Source organism: Dendropsophus ebraccatus, chromosome 7 (assembly GCF_027789765.1).
Source record: "Dendropsophus ebraccatus isolate aDenEbr1 chromosome 7, aDenEbr1.pat, whole genome shotgun sequence".
Lineage (NCBI taxonomy): Eukaryota > Metazoa > Chordata > Amphibia > Anura > Hylidae > Dendropsophus > Dendropsophus ebraccatus.
The window spans coordinates 75374885-75396385 of record NC_091460.1 but is presented as its reverse complement, the minus strand read 5'-3'; the positions used below and the strand labels follow the sequence as shown (position 1 = coordinate 75396385).

At 43.6% G+C, this 21501-nt stretch overlaps 2 protein-coding genes across 6 annotated transcripts in view; one reads left to right on the top strand and one right to left on the bottom strand.

Moving 5' to 3' along the window:
- The window catches only part of WDR17 (WD repeat domain 17), a 77167-nt gene extending 71306 nt beyond the window's left edge, over window positions 1-5861 (top strand). For 4 of the 5 annotated variants that reach the window (XM_069976586.1, XM_069976587.1, XM_069976588.1 and 1 more), the window contains exons 25-30: window positions 140-281; window positions 614-716; window positions 1810-1911; window positions 3241-3333; window positions 4028-4211; window positions 5225-5861. In XM_069976586.1, the coding sequence (XP_069832687.1) occupies window positions 140-281; window positions 614-716; window positions 1810-1911; window positions 3241-3333; window positions 4028-4211; window positions 5225-5344 (744 nt within the window). In that variant the 3' untranslated portion in view covers window positions 5345-5861. Of the gene's footprint in view, window positions 1-139; window positions 282-613; window positions 717-1809; window positions 1912-3240; window positions 3334-4027; window positions 4212-5224 lie in introns of those variants that run through there. The other variant, XM_069976590.1, reaches the window with a different exon arrangement.
- A 1808-nt stretch (window positions 5862-7669) lies between these two features.
- Window positions 7670-15047, bottom strand: SPATA4 (spermatogenesis associated 4). The gene is made up of 6 exons (XM_069976584.1): window positions 14670-15047; window positions 12535-12664; window positions 12322-12440; window positions 11555-11775; window positions 9770-9892; window positions 7670-8084 (listed from the first exon to the last, which is right to left on the bottom strand). Exons 1-6 carry the CDS (start codon window positions 14771-14773, stop codon window positions 7957-7959), a joined length of 825 nt encoding a protein of 274 aa, XP_069832685.1. The 5' UTR covers window positions 14774-15047; the 3' UTR covers window positions 7670-7956.
- Between the last annotated feature and the right edge of the window lie 6454 nt (window positions 15048-21501).

The window sequence follows — 21501 nt, the reverse complement described above, 5'->3', positions numbered from 1 at the left end:
AGTCACCTGAGAGAATCCTTGTTGTTAGAGCATCTGTGATATGCCTGAGGTCAATATCTTCTCAGCATATGCACCGTCCAAATTGTGCAGAAATCTGCGTATTCCATATCGTTTACAGCTGTTCCCCATGTATTTACAGTGTAACTTACCCAGCATGGAGGAATGCTCACAACTTGCTGAGAATTGCCACGGAGATGGAGACATCTTTCAGGCTGTCAAATATTATCTGCTAAGCTCAGAACCTGAAAAGGGCCTGCCAGTTGGGATCAATTATGTAAAAGGTATTGAATAATTGATAATATAAGATTAACTCCTATCAATAGATATTGCGGCTTTTTTGTAATGACAAATATAACCTATTCATAGAAGTGTGCACCATTTTGTAAAGGGTGTTTATTAGGGACAGAGGGCTGCCATTTATTTTGCACAGTATTTATAATTCTCCAAAGTCTACAACTTATCAACCTACTCCTTTTGAACTGTTTAATGGATTTGGACCTTTATACATGCTCCCCTAATTAATTTTTTTTAGTGATCAGAATGCTGTTTTAGAATTTACTATTGCATTTCTACACTGACTGACCTGTGTACATTTGCTCCCTGTGTTCTACAGAACAAATCAGTAGCTCTGACTGGATGCTGGATTCCATATATCCTATTCTTGATCTTCTCAGTTACATCAGAACAGAAAGATTAGTTCTGCATAAATGTAGTGAGTGAGTATTCATTCTCCTTTTGAAGACCTATACATACATGGCTGCTTTTCATTGACTGAATTAAAGGGAATATCCCAAGTGTTTAATTGGTAATGGTGCAATTCTGGGACCACCAGCAGTGACAAGAAGAGGACCATTAAATGAATGGAGCAGCAGTATGAATGTTTGACCACCACTCCTTTCACTTGCTATGGAACATCTGAAGATAGCTAGGCTCTGGAATAACCCATCAGCTTTGCCCCATTCACTCAGGAGACAAGGAACCCCAGTTATCATTAGTAGGGCCCCCAGTGGTCAGTCCCCTATCAATTATATATTACCTATCCTATGGGTAGATGACAGTAGTTTTAATCTTGCACCACAACATCCCAGACGTGGGAGAGGAGTAAATTGAAAACTATTACCAAAGCCCCTTAAGTAACACCAACCCCTAACACATACACTTTTAATAAATCCCCCATGAAACCCCTTAAATTAATTAGTTATAACCAAGTTGTGATTTGTGCAACTTAAAACTATAGTTTCTCAGTGTGAGAAAGTATTACTGTAAAATAGCCATAACTGGTAATCTGACGGCACATGGAATGATCCCTTTTATCAGCTTGCCTACTTATAGGTCATAGGAGGAAATGCCTCTATGTCATAGTAGAGGTTTAATCAACCTAATCACTCACAATATGGGACCATAGCCTTAAGATTAACTGATGATGCCGGGGTACTTGGGAAACATGTCGGGAATGCTTGGTAATTAGGTTTTAACAAGCAGTTAACACGTTTTTACAGGCAGGCTGCCCAATGATTTTTAGAGCAGTTTCACTGGTGTATTGATAGAGGGATACATTGATAGTAGTGGTCACTGCATACACTCTAATTAACTGAATTCTGTGGAATTTCTTAAAGGTGTATTTTTTAGGAGTGAATGTAACCAAAAGGCGAAACCAGTTATGTCAGCAGACATATGCAGCATGTAGAAAACAGCATGTAGAGAGCAGTGGTTTGTCCCCCCTGTATAGACTGAATGTCCTTTGTTAAGGAGAGGGTCAGGTAATATGTATTGTATTTTCTCTGAATTTTATTGTATCTTACCTCACAGGGTCCGCAATGAGCTTCTTATACTGTGTGGATATATTGGAGCTTTACTTGCCATTAGAAGACACTATACAAGTATTGTTCCTGCACTTTATGAATATACAAGGTAAGGACCTTCTGGTAATGGTACAAAACTTCTATACATAATACCTATAAACACTCCTACCTACATAAGTATAGTCTAAAATCCTCCCACTTAGATTATGTGTAAGAGAAAAGTTTTGGATCCCTTTATTTTAGTGGGGTGCCAAAACTGCAACCTTTTGCCAGAAATCCCTCCAAGGTGAACTTGGTTATCCTCGCCCATGCAGCCTGTGTCTGGGATGAATTACACTTGCAAATTAAAAACACAATTTTTTGGGGCACAAAAACACTGAAGCCAGTTTTATACCAAGAGTCAATATGGCAATATAATCCACAATACCCCCATGCTTTTTTTGTGTTTAGTGATTTTTTTCAGTGCATTTTGGCATTTTTGTGCTCCTTTGCAGTTTTGAAAAGTCGCAGCATGCTCTGGCTATGGCGATATTCTTCAAAAAGACCTCTGTAGGGAAAAAAACACACCAGAGAAAACACATGTTGGTATTTTTCTTGCTTTCTAGTCACATGAAAAAATAAAACGGGATAAAAGGTCAGAAAAAATGCCTGTACAAATATAAAGTGCATTGAAACAATGCCAAAGAGCAGTTGTTTGCATGTTTTTTTTCAGCAAAATTTGTGTCTGATAGAAGCCTTTTGGTCAAATTCAACATGTAGCCCTAGTCTTATGGTACTTTTACACGGAGCGATAATTCGCCCGATCGCACGATTAACGATTTTGAATGAACAATGTTTTTTTTATAACGATCAGCGTTTAGACGGAACGATACATCGTACGGAAAAATCGTTTTGCGATCGATTAAGCCTATCTCACACATAGGTGAAATCGTTGAAAGACTGTTTACATTGAACGATCTGCAAATTTTTTGCAAACGATCAACAATGATTTGAGAACATGTTGAAAGATCAAAATAAACGATTTCTCGCTCGTCGCTTGATCGCTCGCTGCGTTTACACGTACAATTATCGTTCGAATTCGATTGTTATCGTGTAAATTCGAACGATAAATCATTTCGTATAAAAGGACCATTAGGCTCCATTCACATGACCGTAGATTTTGCAGACCTATGGGCGGTAACGGTGATACATCTTGCTGGGCGGTAAACAATCTGGGACAGGCATTCACTGTCCATAGGTCCGCAAAATCTACAGACATGTGAATGCAGCCTTACACTCTCATCATTTCCAGCTGGGCTCACAATCTGCCTTAATTCAGATAGTGCAGCACTGCGTGAGTCTTACTGCAGCGACAGGTGGTTATTGCTTAATGAATATTGTGCTCTTTTGTGCAGAAGATATCAATGTGATTTCCTTTTCTTTTATCTTAATTTTTCAGTCAGCTTCTAAAACGTCGGGAAGTGTGTGTTCCTTTGCAGATAGAGCAGCTGTCGGTGGAGTTAGATGCGTGGAGAGCATGTACACTATCCAAGTAAGAACAAACATTAAGAATACACATTTTTATCCAAATAGCAACTTTTTAGTGAAATCTGGTGGGTGCTCTGTACATCGTATAGAATTATACCAATTTCTGCTGTGGGATGTAGGGCTAGAGTGATAGATGGGACTTTATTATAGAATATATTACCATTATTATTATTTATTTTTTAAGTGCCCTGGATTCCAGATCGCTATGCATACAATATAGGGGAACGGGGCCACACTTGCAATGTTATGTTTAGAAATTTCTGTTTGAAGTCTGTAGAATAAAAGCTGCACAATATTTGTACATATTCCTCCATCCTTATAATCTCATCACCCTTTGAAGAACAAATACCATGGGTTTTTAATTACGTCAGTAATAGGGAATCTAAGCTTACTCATCACCAGTATTGCTAACATTAGATATACAGTTCTTTTTGTTATCACCTTGCCACTAAATAAGCTTTAAACAGGTGTAAGAAAGGAGCGTCAGATATGCCGGGTGCTCGCTCCTGTCAGGAGGATTCCATTATAAGCATCACGCAGATGAGCCTCTCATGAACGCTACCTCATTGCAATGACAAGCAAAGCATGTTACATTTTCTTCTCCATTATATGCAATATCTACATTAGTTAGCAAATATTCAGTTAAGGACTAACATTTTGCTCACTATCACTATACTATATATGTGCTTGTTACCTAGGTCCAGCGATGATCTTCCATACACCCCACCAACAGAAATACAAAGAAAGATTTATGCAAGTATACTTGAAAAAATAAAGGAAGAACCTATTAAAGGACTGACTGGACCAGACTATGTCACGGGATCTAATCTACCTAGTCATTCTGACGTCCATGTGTCTTGTCTAACGGGATTACAAATACAGGTGGGTAACATGATAATGCTGCTTCACTTCAGAGCAAAGCTACCGCCGTGCACACATTCTACATATATAATATGTCATCTATTAAAATGTTTTTAAATCAACTGGTGTGAAAGTTATACAGATTTGTAAATTATTTATATTAAAAAACTCAGGCCTTCCAGTACTTATCAGCTGCTGTATGTCCTGCAGGAAGTGGTGTATTCTTTCCAGTCTGACACAGTGCTCACTGCTTCCACCTCTGTCCATGTCAGGAACTGTCCAGAGCAGGAGAGGTTTTGTTTTTCATGGAGATTTGCTACTGCTCTGGAAAGTTCCTGACATGAACAGAGGTGGCAGCAGAGAGCACCGTGTCAGAATGGAAAGAATACACCACTTCACGCAGGACAAACAGCAGCTGATAAGTTCTGGAAGACAAGTTTTAAATTTACATTTTTGTATAGAGACTTGAGTTTTAAATTTACAAATCTGTATAAAACCTTCTGGCACTAAAAAACAACTTTTTTCCCCCTCTGGAGTATCTCCTTTAAGTGAAGAAGCCACCATGTAATATAAAGTGGTCACAATTCATTCAATCCCATAGCTGTCCTTTCTGGCTCTTTAGGGACCAAAGCCTTTTTATTTTATAAACATCCTTGGCAAAGTGAGGGTGTTAGTGCAGCCCCAAATAAAATAAGGATGTAAAGTGCTGCTTTCAGTTTTCGCTTAGGGAAATGTTGCCACCACCTACCTTGGCTTACTAAACATCAGACAGATCGGTGTTAAAAATAAGATCTGGTCATCAGGATAAACATTTCACATGCTTGCTTTAATCCTGTGAATCTGATTGTCCGTTTTGTTCGCCCAGTAAAGCGCTGCGGAATATGTTGGCTATATAAATCAGCTTTTTTTTCTATCATAATCATAGAAAACCTACTTATTTAATGTTATGCTTTACTGTGAGATCTCTAGTCTAATTTCAAAACAAAGAAGCTCCAGTCATGCCATTACAGTGACGCCTCTGTTTGCTTTTTCAGGGCCCAGTGTTCTTTCTAGAAGATGGAAAATCGGCTATTTCACTGAACGATGCATTAATGTGGGCGAAGGTTAACCCATTCTCACCTTTAGGGACCGGAATACGATTAAATCCTTTCTGAATGTGGATTAATGGGGTATATAAAGGATAAAGAGGCTTGTAACAAATAAGAATGCAAGGGCAGAAGGGACGGAGAATGAGCTACTTCAGGCGGTTGTACCAGGATGATAGGCAGGCTCTCTGATCACATTACTACAGATGCAGCTAATATACTTTTGTGTTTGGTAATGGTTCAGTCAAATCTTTGTATATAGAAAAGAAAGTTTAGTTTGACTATCCAAAGACCAACATGTCCCGCCGTTCTGTTTACACATTCCTTTATGCAGGATATTACCATGTCATGGGGTACTGTATATGTCCAGTAATACTAGTAGCTTCTGTTCAAACTCCTCAATATAAGCTGCTTGGTGGTTATTCCAGTGCTGTACATAGGCCACAAAATCAAACTGTGAAATTTATTACCATTTTTAAGTAATGTAAAGATTTAGCACACGATTTGTACTGTAACTTTGTGTAGTACACCACTGACTGTAAAGAAATGCATCACTGAATGACAACATTTTATCATATATGTTTCCTTTAGTTTATGGTTTATACAGATGTTCTATTTACAGAATAAAGCTAATCCAGTAAGCCATGGCCTGGGTTTGTTATAAAGATCAAAATTTCTACAACTGTGTTTCTATGGAGGTCTAGAAGCATGGCACCAGCACTAAACTATCAGAAATGATATCTGGATCAACTGCTGCTTTTGAGGGTATGTTCACACTGAGTAAAATCGACATGTCAATTCTTTGAGCGGAGAGCGATGGAAGTGGAGGCGCGCCAGCCATCCCATAGAGACAGTGATGTGTAATAGAAATAAATGCTGCACTCACCCGTAATCTTCAGCATCTGTCTTTATTTCATCTGTGGTTAGTGGGGAGGGGAAGTGGAAGGGTGCAGACGCGTCCTGGGACTGCCATTTCTGGGACCACCCCTTTGTCGACCAGGTGAACAAAGGGGTGGTCCTTGAAACGGCCGTCCCCTCCCTGCTAATCGCAGATGAAATAAAGAAGGATACTGAAGATTACGGTTGAGTGCAGCATTTATTTCTACTATTACACATGCAGATGTGTAATCAGGCGACTACAGGACCAAGGGTCAAATCCACACCAGAATACGGTAAGCGCAGGAGTATACACATTTGCACACAGCGGTGCAGCCAGGAATCATCCAAGGGTAAATGGCGTAATAAGTATATGTTCTTTTATTGCAACGCGTTTCGGCCCTATATTATCCAACATGGGCCTTTATCAAGCATGGGTGTTAGTGCTGCCCCAAATAAAATAAGGATGTAAAGTGCTGCTTTCAGTTTTCGCTTAGGGAAATGTTGCCACCACCTACCTTGGCTTACTGAACATCAGACAGATCGGTGTTAAAAATAAGATCTGGTCATCAGGATAAACATTTCACATGCTTGCTTTAATCCTGTGAATCTGATTGTCCATGCTTGATAAAGGCCCATGTTGGATAATATAGGGCCGAAACGCGTTGCAATAAAAGAACATATACTTATTACGCCATTTACCCTTGGATGATTCCTGGCTGCACCGCTGTGTGCAAATGTGTATACTCCTGCGCTTACCGTATTCTGGTGTGGATTTGACCCTTGGTCCTGTAGTCGCCTGATTACACATCTGCATTTGCTTCTCCCACCGTCGGTGGTGACGTCCCCCAGTACAGCTGCGGAGTACCCTCTTTCACGCTGCATTTAGAGTTGTGCCTAAAATTCGCATAACCTACCCAGGTGAGTGGATCCCTGTAAGATCTCTTTTCCATCCACCTGGCCACCTTTTATTACACGAGGAAGCGCCCCCTGTCTCCCTTCTTACTATTACACATCACTGTCTCTATTGGATGGGATGCGGATTGGCAGTAACTCTCATTTGCATCTCATAGACACTGGGACACGGAGGCAGACAGGATTCCGCGGCGGAGCTCCCTGCTGATTTTACATACCCTAAGCCTTTTACTGCCAAGGACTTATGTTATGCATCCTGTGTGGTATCATTTTAAAGTCCAATATCTTACCTTCTATATGGTGCCAAGATCCAGGTGCAATGTTTAGGTCACAGCATCAGGGAGCAGGATCAAAAATGTTACCTTTTGGTTTTGTGTGTAAAGGTGGACATGTGTTGGTGTGGAATGCACCAATTGCCACTATCTGATATGGTGTACAGGTGTAAGGCATATTCAGCACTTACCAGTTTTCATGATCCTTATTCACTTTTGCAGCAAGTGTAGCTAACTTTTCACTGCTAACATGGATGCAAAAAGTGTATATATTAAAACACATTTAAGAATATAAAAAAAAAAACTGTGCTGAAACATCTCGTAGGTCACATACTATTGTCACTGAATTTATTTATTTTTTTGCTTAAACAGAATGTGGAGTTCATTAAGTTGTATTTTATAGACAACTGCACAGTTTGTTTCCTTGAGGTTCTTTTTTAGAAAGCCATATGAATGATGGATTGCACTTTTCATTTAGATTTTGCATTTTATAAAATGATATATAATACACCCAGATGATAAACTGCCTTCTTTTTTTTTTTTTTACCGCAAGGCCGTACATCACCCAATGAGCGCTGGACACATCACATTGATATATGGGCACACATATGGTTCAAGTCAAGGTGCACTCAATGTGGAGGGCGGCATTGTTGAACTCACGCTGGAGGACACGTAGCTTCTATCTCCTTGTTTGACTTTGATCTCCTTGAAACTGACATTTGTTTTACTTCTGATATCAGTCTGACCTGTGAGCATAGAAATGGGAGAACACTGAGCTGTAACAGAATACAGGCAATACATAAAGCGGACCTGTCATTCCAGGTGACTTTTCAGGATAAGCTGCCATGTCGGTACATAAGGACAGAGTACATAACTATATCCTGTCATTATATATCTCATACATGGCATTATTCTGGAGATTTCTTCTTTGTAAGCTAAATCTGTCATTTTTCATTTCTGAGCTACTATTAATCTATGTAAAGTTTGTTAAAATGCCTTTTTAACTTGTTAAAGGACAACTCTGTTTTTTTTTTTTTCTTTTTCAGGCAATTAAAACACATTACAAAGTTATATAACTTCGTTATATATAAGTTGTAATGTGCTTTAATTACCCTTCTGCCCCCCTTCTCTACTAGCAAACCCCCCGACACTCTAAAGCCCCTCCAATTGGCTGAGCAAGCTGTCATCTGACCCTGCCAGCCGAAGAAAAAGGAAGTGCCAAAGAGATGAAGATGCCGACCAGAGCTACGGGGACCAGCAACTGGCGAGAGATTAAAACGGAGATGGACCCAGGAGGGTAAGTATTAAAAAATATGTTTGTCCCTGTGTTGTTGTTTTTTGCAATAGTGCCAGAGTTGTCCTTAAACAAACAAAAACCTCATAGTGTTCTATTGTTCTCTTATTGCTTCATAGATAGTTTCCACACAATGCAACCTAATGCAAAAGAAATGGCTTTCAATAATACAACAGTAAGCATATGCTAGGAAAGATACTAAATGGATGTTCCATATACAATATGCAGCTGTAATGTGGTACTATGCAATATTGGGGTGTCACACAGCTAAAATCCACAGCAATAGATTATACAACTGAGATGATTTTCATCTGCATGTGACTTTTAACCACAACTCAGCTCAGTATGTCCTACCAGCCATCACTGTGCAACAATTAAATTGGGCAGGCACTTAAAATGTACATTCCCTTTTTTGTAATTTCAAGTGGTAACAATCTGCATTAGGAGTGTGGTAAAAGTGTAAATACATAATTTTCCAGTGTGCTATTGTTCAGAGCTGAATTCACAGTTAGGCTGACTTTCAATGGAAATTGTAAACAGTCTTGTTGTCAGGACACATCCCTAAAAGCATACCCCTAAATCTGGGTGCGTTTACACAGAGAGATTTATATGGCAGATTATTGAAGCCAAAGACAGGAACAGACTATAAACAGAGAATAGGTCATAAAGGAAAGACTAAGGGTGCATTTACACGGGCAGATTTATCTGACAGATTTTTGAAGCCAAAGCCAGAAACAGATTATAATCAGGGAACGGGTCATGAAGGAAAGACTGAGATTTCTCCTCTTTTCAAATCCATTCCTGGTTTTGGCTTCCAAAATCTGTCAGATAAATCTGCCTGTGTAAACGCACCATAAGATGTTTCCGCTTTTAAAGCCATTCCTGGGTTTGGCTGCAATAATCTGTCAGATAAATCTGTCTGTGTAAACGTACCATAATAGTGAGACAGCAAGGAATGCTGGGAGGTGTTATCTATGAATTCTGATGACTTGTTAATGCAGCTTTGGGCTATAGTACTGGTGGCCAGCACAATATACCTGGGTGGGACTAGGTTCATACCCGTTCTATGATCACTAGTAGCCTATTCACTGTCTACAAAAGCTCAGAAATATTTCAGTACTTTTTCTGAATACTCACTAGAGCTAGAGGACAAGGAGGAGGATGACCTGTTTGTCAGACTGGTCTCACTTTGGTGTTGATCAGATGAAGGCAGGAGACGAACGGCACGTTCACCAAGTGAAGGTTTCACGTTAAATCTTTCTAAAGGAAACAAAAGTCAAAATAAAGTCTAGCTTTAAAGGGTTAATATCACACATAGGAGGCAATGTATGAATGTTATTGTGCCTACATTTTGGTGTGACTGACATCATTTTTTATGACTGTCACATCTGTACCTAATTCACCAGTTATGTTGTCTGATAGATGTTGGGGGCATTTATTATTTCAGACCCAAAAACATATCCTCACTCAACTCGAATTTATCTTATATCTTGGGAAATATGATGGATTTGACACATTTGATACTATCATAAGAAAAAGGGTGCAAGCTAGTAAAGTGAGTGGAGTGAAGAGGATAAAATAATACATTCCCACAATAGTGTAACTGCTGCACATATTCTGTGTGTATAAATCCACAGATTAAAAAATACAGTGCAGATCTCTTGCATAGTATTACTGCACTGATGTGCCAATTTTTAAATCTATGTTAGTTTCTGCTGTGGACGTACTTTAAAGGGGTATTCCACTCAAACATAACTTTTCATATGTTGCTGCCCATGGTGAGACAACATGTCATTATCTATTCAGTCTCCTTCTCCCAGTTCTGAGATGCTGCTTTTTACTGAGAACACAAAAAACTGTGTGAGCTTTTCTCTCTGTCTCCTGTACTCCCGTACTCCCCCCTCCTGAAACAGCTGATGTAAACAAGTAGCAACTTTGTAGCTTCTTTGAAATTCTGGGAGGGTTACTCTAAGGTCAAGTTGCTGATGACATCACTGTGATTTATTAACAAAGCTGCTACAAAGTTGCAGATAGGGACGTTACTTTATCGAATTTACATCAGACGTCTCAGAAAGGAGGGGAGGAGGGGGAGATGGAGACAAAGGCTCACATACAGTTTTTTGTATCTTCAGCAGAAAGCAGCAGCTCAGAACTGGGTAAAAAAGACTTAATAGATAATAAGAGGTATGGAATGAATTGTAAATCTCACCATGGGCAGCAACATATGAAAAGTTATGTTTGAGTGGAATACCCCTGTGATCACACACCATTTTTTGAGCCACCAATGGCTGAATTAAATTTAAAGAGACTCTATCAGTAGGTTTATGCTGCCCTATCTAAGGGTAGCATAAACTAGTAACAGAGAAGCTGAACAGAATGATGTATCAGTTAAACTGTTCTGTGCATCTAATACAGAGATATCCTCCTAAATAACATGGACAATAAGAGCCCTTTCCATTATGTGCATGAGCTCAGTAGTCCTGGTTATTCATGAGAAGCAGAAAACTCCACCCACCAGCTGCTGATTGGCAATTATCTATCTATGCTGTGTATAGTCAGTCACCTGTCAATCAGCAGCTGGAGGGCGGGGGAATGGGTGCGGCAAGAATCCTATTCTCCTGCATATTAGGAGAACATTTGAACAGAATGATGTAAGTAATACACCGTGTTCAGCATTTTTGTCACTAGTTTATGCCGCCCTCATTTAAGGCAGTATAAACCTAGTGACAGATTCCCTTTAACTAAAGAAAGGCTAAAAAACCTGACGGTAAATTGGTCAGTATTTTTAGCCAAAATCAGGAGTGGATTCAAAACTCTTTATTTATTTATTTATTTGTATAGCGCCAACAGATTCTTTATAACCCAAAGAGACTCCCATTACATAAGAAAGTTTATGGAGCCTAGTCCCTGTGCTGCACTCACTTGGGTCAGCCATCCTCTCCTTCTGTCTCTGCTGTAGGTGGATATTGATCACAGCTTGCACCTTCTGCTTGTTGACATCAATGTCTGGCTCAGCCAGGATCTCACTCAGAGTTATATTGCTTTTAACGGCTTTTGTTGCTGTCGATCGAGCCACCATGGGGAGGCCTTCTTGGTACTGTCGATCTGTGAAGTCTACTTCATTATCCTGGATGGTTTTAACCCTTAAGAAAAGTTACAACTCAGTATAAAATACACTGATAGACTTATAAACACTCCAGTCACCTATTTTCATGAAACTACTGCTATACTGTAATGGTTAAGGACAATGACAAAGAATTTACAATTCACAAGAATACAAATATTGACAGTACAGGTAAAAACATTGTAGAAAATCTGCTGCACAAAAATACATGGCAGAAAATCCACATCAAATTGTGTGAAGTAGATTAGTTTGGGATTTTACACTGGATTTTGTTGTGGAAATTTTAAATTAAAAAAATTATTTATGTGTTTAAAGGGTTACCGTCATTTTGTCAAAACTTGTGACGTGCCATATAGATATGTCAAAAGATTTGACCGGTCAGCATTTTGGTGCTGAGACCCCCACCGATCTCTAGATATAGCCAGGAGAAGCATTCGGCTGTGCTCTTCACTCCCTAGCTTGCGGCACAGGTCTCAGTACTCTAATAATGGAGCCCATCTGCTATGTCCTGCATTGCAGAAAGCCCTGCACCTTGTAGATGGGCAGTAGTCCTGCCATAGCTCACCTTCTGTGTGTTAGCATCACATAGATTTCTTGCAACAGGATTTCTGCAGCTCCAGGTTTGCAGTGTATTGTCCCGTCTATTAATTCCTTGGAAACATTAAGTTTCCTTTTCATGAAAAACTGCAAAAAATACCAGAGATCAGGTGATTTCCAATTCGCTGGCTGTACGTGATGAGAACAGATCGCCTGAACCTGAACAATGACACAACCTTACTTTTTCCAGCTGTGACCAGTTGCCCAACTTTGTGGCGAGCGAGGTCCCATTGTCGTAGGAATGCATCTGGATGTCCTCCTGGTAATACCAATAGAAGATCTCTGCTGTGATGTATCCATTGGAGAGGTCTCTAAAAGAAGTAATACTAATACTAGTAACATTGCAGGTGGTGCTGGGAACACGGCGGGTCTAGTGTTCTCCATGGGGGTTCTGTAATGTGAGTGGATATGGTAGACCTGTAGATATTTCAGGCACTACTCCATTTGCATGGGGCTAGTCGAAATGCATGTGCTGCTACAGAAAGAAAACAATCATCCAATAGATGTTCCATTGCAGGATTTTGCAACAAATCTAGAGGGTGTGAACATAACCCAACAAACCAACCAAGGGGCTCCCTGACAATTGTTTGGTGACACTAATGTTTTTTATTTATGCTACATTGTAGTACAAATGGTGCCAAAAGTGCTGTCCATGCCGCTTATCTTATCATAAACAAGTACAAACACCGGGGACCATTTAAAAAAGACTGATGTCACAACACAAGAATACGGAACACTGTGATGTCACAACACAAGAATACGGAACGCTGTGATGTCACAACACAAGAATACGGAACACTGTGATGTCACAACACAAGAATACGGAACACTGTGATGTCACAACACAAGAATACGGAACACTGTGATGTCACAACACAAGAATGCGGAACGCTGTGATGTCACAGCGCAGGAATACCAAACACTGTGATGTCACAGCGCAGGAATACCAAACACTGTGATGTCACAACACAAGAATACGGAACACTGTGATGTCACAACACAAGAATACGGAACACTGTGATGTCACAACACAAGAATACGGAACACTGTGATGTCACAACACAAGAATGTGGAACGCTGTGATGTCACAGCGCAGGAATACCAAACACTGTGATGTCACAACACAAGAATGCCGAACACTGTGATGTCACAACACAAGAATACCGAACACTGTGATGTCATTATAATACAAGAATACCGAACACTGTGATGTCATTATAACACAAGAATACTGTGATGTCACAACGCGGGAATACCGAACACTGTGATGTCACAACACAAGAATACCGAACACTGTGATGTCATTATAACACAAGAATACCGAACACTGTGATGTCATTATAATACAAGAACACTGAATACTGTGATGTCACAACGCGGGAATACCGAACACTGTGATGTCACAACACAAGAATACTGAACACTGTGATGTCACAACACAAGAATACGGAACACTGTGATGTCACAACACAAGAATACGGAACACTGTGATGTCACAACACAAGAATACCGAACACTATGATGTCACAACACATGAATACGGAACACTGTGATGTCACAACACAAGAATACGGAACGCTGTGATGTCACAACACAAGAATACGGAACGCTGTGATGTCACAGCGCAGGAATACCAAACACTGTGATGTCACAACACAAGAATACCGAACACTGTGATGTCATTATAACACAAGAATACCGAACACTGTGATGTCATTATAACACAAGAACACTGAATACTGTGATGTCACAACGCGGGAATACCGAACACTGTGATGTCACAACACAAGAATACCGAACACTGTGATGTCATTATAACACAAGAATACTGAACACTGTGATGTCATTATAAGACAAGAACACTGAATACTGTGATGTCACAGCGCAGGAATACCGAACACTGTGATGTCACAACACAAGAATACCGAACACTGTGATGTCATTATAACACAAGAACACTGAATACTGTGATGTCACAACGCAGGAATACCAAACACTGTGACGTTATAGAGTGACAGTGACGCCATAGTGCAGGGATAAAACACAGGGATGTCACAATGGGACCAGAGACGGGGATAATAAAAGCAGCAGGGTCACAGATGCACCTAGTAATGTCACCGTACAGAGGTGATACATGGAGATGATGCCGACCGGCTCTAGTTCTTTATTCAGGTGTACAGTCCCCTGCACTCCATCACCATGCTCTCATGCAGCTGAGATGAAACTACAACTCCCGGCATGCGCGGGCTGTAGTCGTCTGACAAGGCATGCCGGGAGTTGTAGTTGCACAAGGGCGCTGGTCCTGCCTTCAGATACCTTCGGAAGTTCTTGGGGCAGAAGCTGAGGTCCAGGCTCTGCAGCCACCTGAGTACGTCTCTGGGGACCCCCGTTCTCTTCGGGGCCTCGGGATATGACGTCATCGTCACCGGGCACACGCGCTGCTGCTGCTCAGCACCGTACAGTCGGCGTTCTGTGTAGCCGGGCTACCGTTACTATGACTACGGGTGTACACACCAGGCAGGATCCCGCCCCCTACCTAGAACACGTCATCAGTAGAGGAAGCGCTTACTTATCACAACATACCGCACAATGTGTATAGTTACTGTGTGCGGCTATAACCTAATAACATCCCGTTATATTGGATAGAATGCAGCTATGGGGTCTATGGTCCCCTACAGTATCTCCACCATACGCCCCCTGCTGGTGCACGTTATTATAGGGACACTGGGCGCAGAGAGAGGGGCTGAGGAGGTCACGTGGCCATCTGTGTGTGAGCAGACGGGGGGGGGGGGCAGGCTAAGAGGAGATGAGGGGGCGAGGGGAGCAGGCTGGGAGGGGATGAGGGGGCGGGGGGAGCAGGCTGGGAGGGGATGAGGGGGTGGGGGGAGCAGGCTGGGAGGGAATGAGGGGGCGGGGGGAGCAGGCTGGGAGGGGATGAGGGGGTGGGGGGAGCAGGCTGGGAGGGAATGAGGGGGCGGGGGGAGCAGGCTGGGAGGGGATGAGGGAAAGAGGGGAGCAGGCGGGAAGGGGATAAGGGGGCAGGGGGAGCAGGCGGGAAGGGGATGAGGGGGCAGGGGGAGTAGGCTGAGGGGGTGAGGGGAGCAGGCTGGGAGGGGATGAGGGGGCGGGGGAGCAGGCTGGGAGGGGAGCAGGCGGGGAGGGGATGAGGGGGCGGGGGAGCAGGCTGGGAGGGGGCGAGGGGAGCAGGCTGGGAGGGAATGAGGGGAGCAGGCTGGGAGGGAATGAGGGGAGCAGGCTGGGAGGGGACGAGGGGAGCAGGCTGGGAGGGAATGAGGGGAGCAGGCTGGGAGGGAATGAAGGGAGCAGGCTGGGAGAGGGGAGCAGGCTAGGAGGGAATGAGGGGGCGAGGGGAGCAGGCTGGGAGGGGATGAGGGGGCGAGGGGAGCAGGCTGGGAGGGAATGAGGGGAGCAGGCTGGGAGGGAATGAGGGGGCAGGGGGAGCAGGCTGGGAGGGAATGAGGGGGCGAGGGGAGCAGGCTGGGAGGGAATGAGGGGGTGGGGGGAGCAGGCTGGGAGGGGATGAGGGGGCGAGGGGAGCAGGCTGGGAGGGAATGAGGGGGCGGGTGGAGCAGGCTGGGAGGGAATGAGGGGGAGAGGGGAGCAGGCGGGAAGGGGATGAGGGGGCAGGGGGAGCAGGCGGGAAGGGGATGAGGGGGCAGGGGGAGCAGGCTGGGAGGGGGTGAGGGGAGCAGGCTGGGAGGGGATGAGGGGGCGGGGGGAGCCGGCTGGGAGGGGGAGAGGGGAGCAGGCGGGAAGGGGATGAGGGGGCAGGGGGAGCAGGCTGGGAGGGAATGAGGGGAGCAGGCTGGGAGGGGATGAGGGGGCGGGGGAGCAGGCTGGGAGGGGATGAGGTGGAGAGGGGAGCAGACGGGGAGGGGATGAGGGGGTGGGGGAGCAGGCTGGGAGGGAATGAGGGGCGGGGGGAGCAGGCTGGGAGGGGGCGAGGGGAGCAGGCTGGGAGGGGATGAGGGGAGCAGGCTGGGAGGGAATGAGGGGAGCAGGCTTGGAGGGAATGAGGGGAGCAGGCTGGGAGGGAATGAGGGGAGCAGGCTGGGAGAGGGGAGCAGGCTGGGAGGGAATGAGGGGGCGAGGGGAGCAGGCTGGGAGGGGGCGAGGGGAGCAGGCTGGGAGGGAATGAGGGGAGCAGGCTGGGAGGGAATGAGGGGGCGGGGGGAGCAGGCTGAGAGGGAATGAGGGGGCGAGGGGATAAGGCTGGGAGGGAATGAGGGGGTGGGGGGAGCAGGCTGGGAGGGAATGAGGGGGTGAGGGGAGCAGGCTGGGAGGGGGAGGGGAGAGGGGAGCAGGCTGGGAGGGAATGAGGGGAGCAGGCTGGGAGGGAATGAGGGGGCGGGGGGAGCAGGCTGGGAGGGAATGAGGGGGCGAGGGAGCAGGCTGGGAGGGAATGAGGGGGCGGGGGGAGCAGGCTGGGAGGGAATGAGGGGGCGAGGGGAGCAGGCTGGGAGGGAATGAGGGGAACAGGCTGGGAGGGAATGAGGGGACGAGGGGAGCAGGCTGGGAGAGAATGAGGGGGTGAGGGGAGCAGGCTGGGAGGAGGAGAGGGAAGCAGGCTGGGAGGGAATGAGGGGAGCAGGCTGGGTGGGGGAGAGGGAAGCAGGCTGGGAGGGAATGAGGGGGCGGGGGAGCAGGCTGTGAGGGAATGAGGGGGCGGGAAGAGCAGGCTGGGAGGGAATGAGGGGGCGGGGGAGCAGGCTGGGAGGGAATGGGGGGGCGGGGGAAGAAGGCTGGGAGGGAATGAGGGGGCGAGGGGAGCAGGCTGGGAGGGAATGAGGGGGCGAGGGGAGCAGGCTGGGAGGGAATGAGGGGGCGGGGGGAGCAGGCTGGGAGGGAATGAGGGGGCAGGGGGAGCAGGCTGGGAGGGAATGAGGGGGCGGGGGAGCAGGCTGGGAGGGAATGAGGGGGCAGGGGAGCAGGCTGGGAGGGAATGAGGGGGCGAGGGGAGCAGGCTGGGGGAGCACTGGGGCAGTCTCCCCAGTGTGACACCAGGTGTATTGCAGTGTAATGCTGCAGTAATGATGAGGCTAGTGTGCATTGTGGCAGCAGAGTGCGCTGTATGGGACCAACCACATTAGGGCCACAACAATTCAGAGATTAGCATTTTCGTTTTTCTCCACCTGCCATAGCCACTGGTGCTTGTTATTATATGATAATTGTGACTTTGAATTGTGATAATTGTGACTATCATTAAAGGGGAACTCCAGGTAGAGGTTAAAAAAAAAGAAACTTCCGCAGAAGCGTATAGCTTTACTTATCTATCTATCCCAGTTTTGAAACTACCAAAAATCCATTTGTTTGGGGGCTTTTATTCTGTATTGTGTTTCTGTCTTTCCTGGTTTACCAGTTCCCAGAATGCAATGCTTTCCTTCAGCTGATCATTACAGTCCCCCACCCATCACAATAAGTAAAATTAGTGCCGCGCCTGCTTCTGGTCGTTCAGAGATGGTGAATCACTCAGGGGATTGGGGGATCCAGCAAAGCCTCCTGTGTCATCACACCCTGCCCCCTGTCTGCATCATCAGCCTGATCTCGGCAAACACACACAATGTGAGACAGAGGAATGGAAGATTTGTCTCCTAAGGGGGGATAACAGAAGGAGCAGGAGACAATGTGAATTGGCACAGAGGCCAGTTTTCTTCACTTCTTGGATTTCTATCAGCTATCAGTATGGCAGAACCGTAATACATTGTATAGACACATTTATATAACTTTTAATGTACTTTTAATAGAAAACAAGTTTTTCTTATCCAAATCTGTAATTTACTTCTATTTAAAAATCTCAAGTCTTCCCATACTTATCAGTTGCTGTATGACCTGCAGGAAATGGTGTTTTCTTTCCAGTCTGATGCAGTGCTCTAAATTACGGACATGAGAATAGGGCCATAGAAACCTATAGGACTGTACTTGTGCATAGTTGTGGATCCACAATTACGGAAAAAAACACTGAAAATGTGCACAAGGCCTTAGTGGTGCCTTCTTTTGTAGATAAAGATATGTGTCTCTATTGGGGGCATTGGGCTCACCCACAGCTTTCCCAATGAAGCTATCAATTTCAGAGATAAGCAAAAGGGCAGCAGATGTATCCCCTGTGTTTCACAGATTCACTGAGCTATTTTTTATAGTATTTTATATAGTAATATCATACAATGTAAGAGAACAATTAATCATTATTATCATGCTTCCCAGTAACAGTGAAAATGTAAAATCTTTATTTTCAGTACACAGCTGTACAATACAATTGGCTGATTTTGTTCATCATTCAGTTCTGATACATTGCGGCCACCCTTATTTCTGCTATGTAAGAGTGCACCTTGAGAACAGACTTTATCATTGTGTTTGCATCAGGTTCCATTTTTTATTGCTATATTACATATATAATTACCTGCAATTCTGCAGGATGTCACAGTAACCTTTTCATGTCAAATGCAAAAATTCTACTATTCTAACTCTATATAACATTATATTCTGCCATTTATGTAACTCTCCAATATATTTTTTACCTTGACTTTAATGTAATGGCTGTGTCTTGTGGAAAAGTAAAGACGTCTCATTAGCTAATAATGTAAGTGATGTTGGTGGAAGTCACGCTTCCACCTGTTAACATTTATGTAGTAACTAGATGTGTATTCAAATGTGGATCTGTTGTAACATGTGTATCCCCTGAGGAAGAGGCTATGAAATGCATTGAGCTGTATAGTTTTTTAATTTTTGAAACCAATAGCATATCTTTTTTTTTGTCTATATGAGAACCTGATTTGTACCTGTGTTGTGGAGGGAAGGTTTTTTTTTTGCTACCACAATATATTTTGGCAGATTATCCCTGTAATAAAGACAGCGATCAGTCGAAGAAACGATTATCGGCTGATTGTTGTTTTTCAACCTGCAGCAAAATCATCGGCTGCCAACTGCACATCACTATGTGTAATAGTAACGCACGGCTGATTAATGTGTGAAAAAATAAAATAAATAAAGTTTATACATACTGATGCTCTCACTTTTTTGCCCACTGCCTGCGGCCGCCACTGGAGCTTCACAGCCAGTCTCTGAAGTGACAGGCCACTCCACCAATCACTGGCTGAATGGCCTGTCACTTCAGAGACTGGCTCTGAAATTCCAGCGGCGGCTGTGGGCACAAGCGAGAAGAACACTGAGGGGGAGATTTATGAAAGTGGGTAAATATACACCTGGTGTAAACTGCCCACAGCAACCAATCACAGCTCAGCTTTCAGCTCTGATAGAATATAAGAGGAGCTGTGATTGGTTGCTGTGGGCAGTTTACACCAGGTGTATATTTACACCCTTTCATAAATTTCCCCCTGAGAGGTTGGACAAGTATGCACATACATCACATACATTGCAGATCAGTCCTCTGTAGGCAGTTTATGTCTGAAAGAAACACTCAGATATAGTTGAATCTCTGACCCCAAATGTGTAGGAGATGTGGTCTAGGGCTAACTCTACTGTCTAGAGACCTGCCAGCAGTTCATTCTCTGGTTTAACCCCTTATGGAAATGAAATATAGGTCTTTATTTTATTTTATTTATTTATTTTCCTCATTATTGTATTATTTTAGGGCTATGTTCACACACAGTATTTTGCAACCAAAACCAGGAGTGGATTGAAAACACAGAAAAGCTATGTTCACACACTGTTGAAATTGAGTGGATGTCCATCTCTTAATGGCAAATAACGGCCGTTGTTTTAAAATAACGGTAATTGTTTGCCATTAAGTGGCTGCCATCCACTCAATTTCAATAGTGTGTAAACATAGCCTTTCTGTGTTTTAAATCCCCTCCTGGTTTTGGTTGCAAAATACTGACCAAAATACTGAGCAAAAATACTGTGTGTAAACATAACCTTAAAATGACACAATAATGAGAGAAAAAAAAAGAAAAAATAAAGACCTCTATTTCATTTCCATCAGAGGATGGAGCAAAAAAATGAACTGCTAGCAGGTCTCTAGACAGGTGAGTTACCACCAGACCACAGCTCCTACACATAAGGGAACTTTTACACAGAAAGATTATCGGACAGATTATCTGCCAAAGATTTGAAGCCAAAACCAGGAATGGATTTGAAAAGAGGAGAAATCTCAGGCTTTCCTTTATTACCTGATCTCTGTTTATAGTCCATTCCTGGCTTTGGCTTCAAATCTTTGGCAGATAATCTGTCAGATAATCTTCCCGTGTAAAAGGGCCCTTAGGGATCAGAGATTCAACTACACCTGAGAGTTTCTTTCAGACATAAACTGCCTACAGAGGACTGATCTGCAATCAGAGTCACTGGATGACAGCTGAGCGAGCAGGAGGCTGGGCAGCATTAATTATTCATGAAGAAGAGGGAGGAGGAGGGAGTGGTGAGGCATTCCAGAGTGTGGCACAAACAACTCCTCTTTGACACGTCATGTCATTACAGTAGGAGACGTGAGATTGTGCATAATCCACTGCACAGAAAATTACCAAAAGGCTCCATGCTCACTAGGGGACTGCCAGCTACAACACACTGGCAGCACCTTAGGTAGGGCCCAGGAGCTGACAGATTCCCTTTAATTATATATTTTACTCGTGATTCACCTGGTATGAATATCCAAATGTGTGAGTCTAAGAATGAAGAACAAATATATATTTTGCCCTTAATATGCAATACTCTTGATTCTCTGCTGATTCTCCTGTATTTGAACCAAAAACAAGGAGAAATGAACTGAAAGGAAGCAGGGAGCTCTCAGTACTAATAGGTTATGTCCATGCACAAAATTAATCTGTATCTGCCCAGGGGAGATGCATAGATGCATCAGAGCATTGGATTTCCTTTTTCTGTAGATATTTATGCTTGCCTGTTGTATTTTTGCAAACAAATCTAATGAATACGGCCAGCTTTAGGCTCCACAGGAGCTCTATGGTAATATAAATTGAGAGACGTATCAATGCATATATATACTTCCTGGAGTGTTAAGTCAATCTTGATTGAGTGAGGTAAGAGATTTGGCATTAGTAATTAGTAATTAGTAATCTTTCCAAGTTCCATAGAATCTACTGTGAATTATTCAAATCATAAGGGTCACCTTCAAGAATAGCTGAGCCACCTCCTTTGTGTTTAATAGCTATATAGCCTC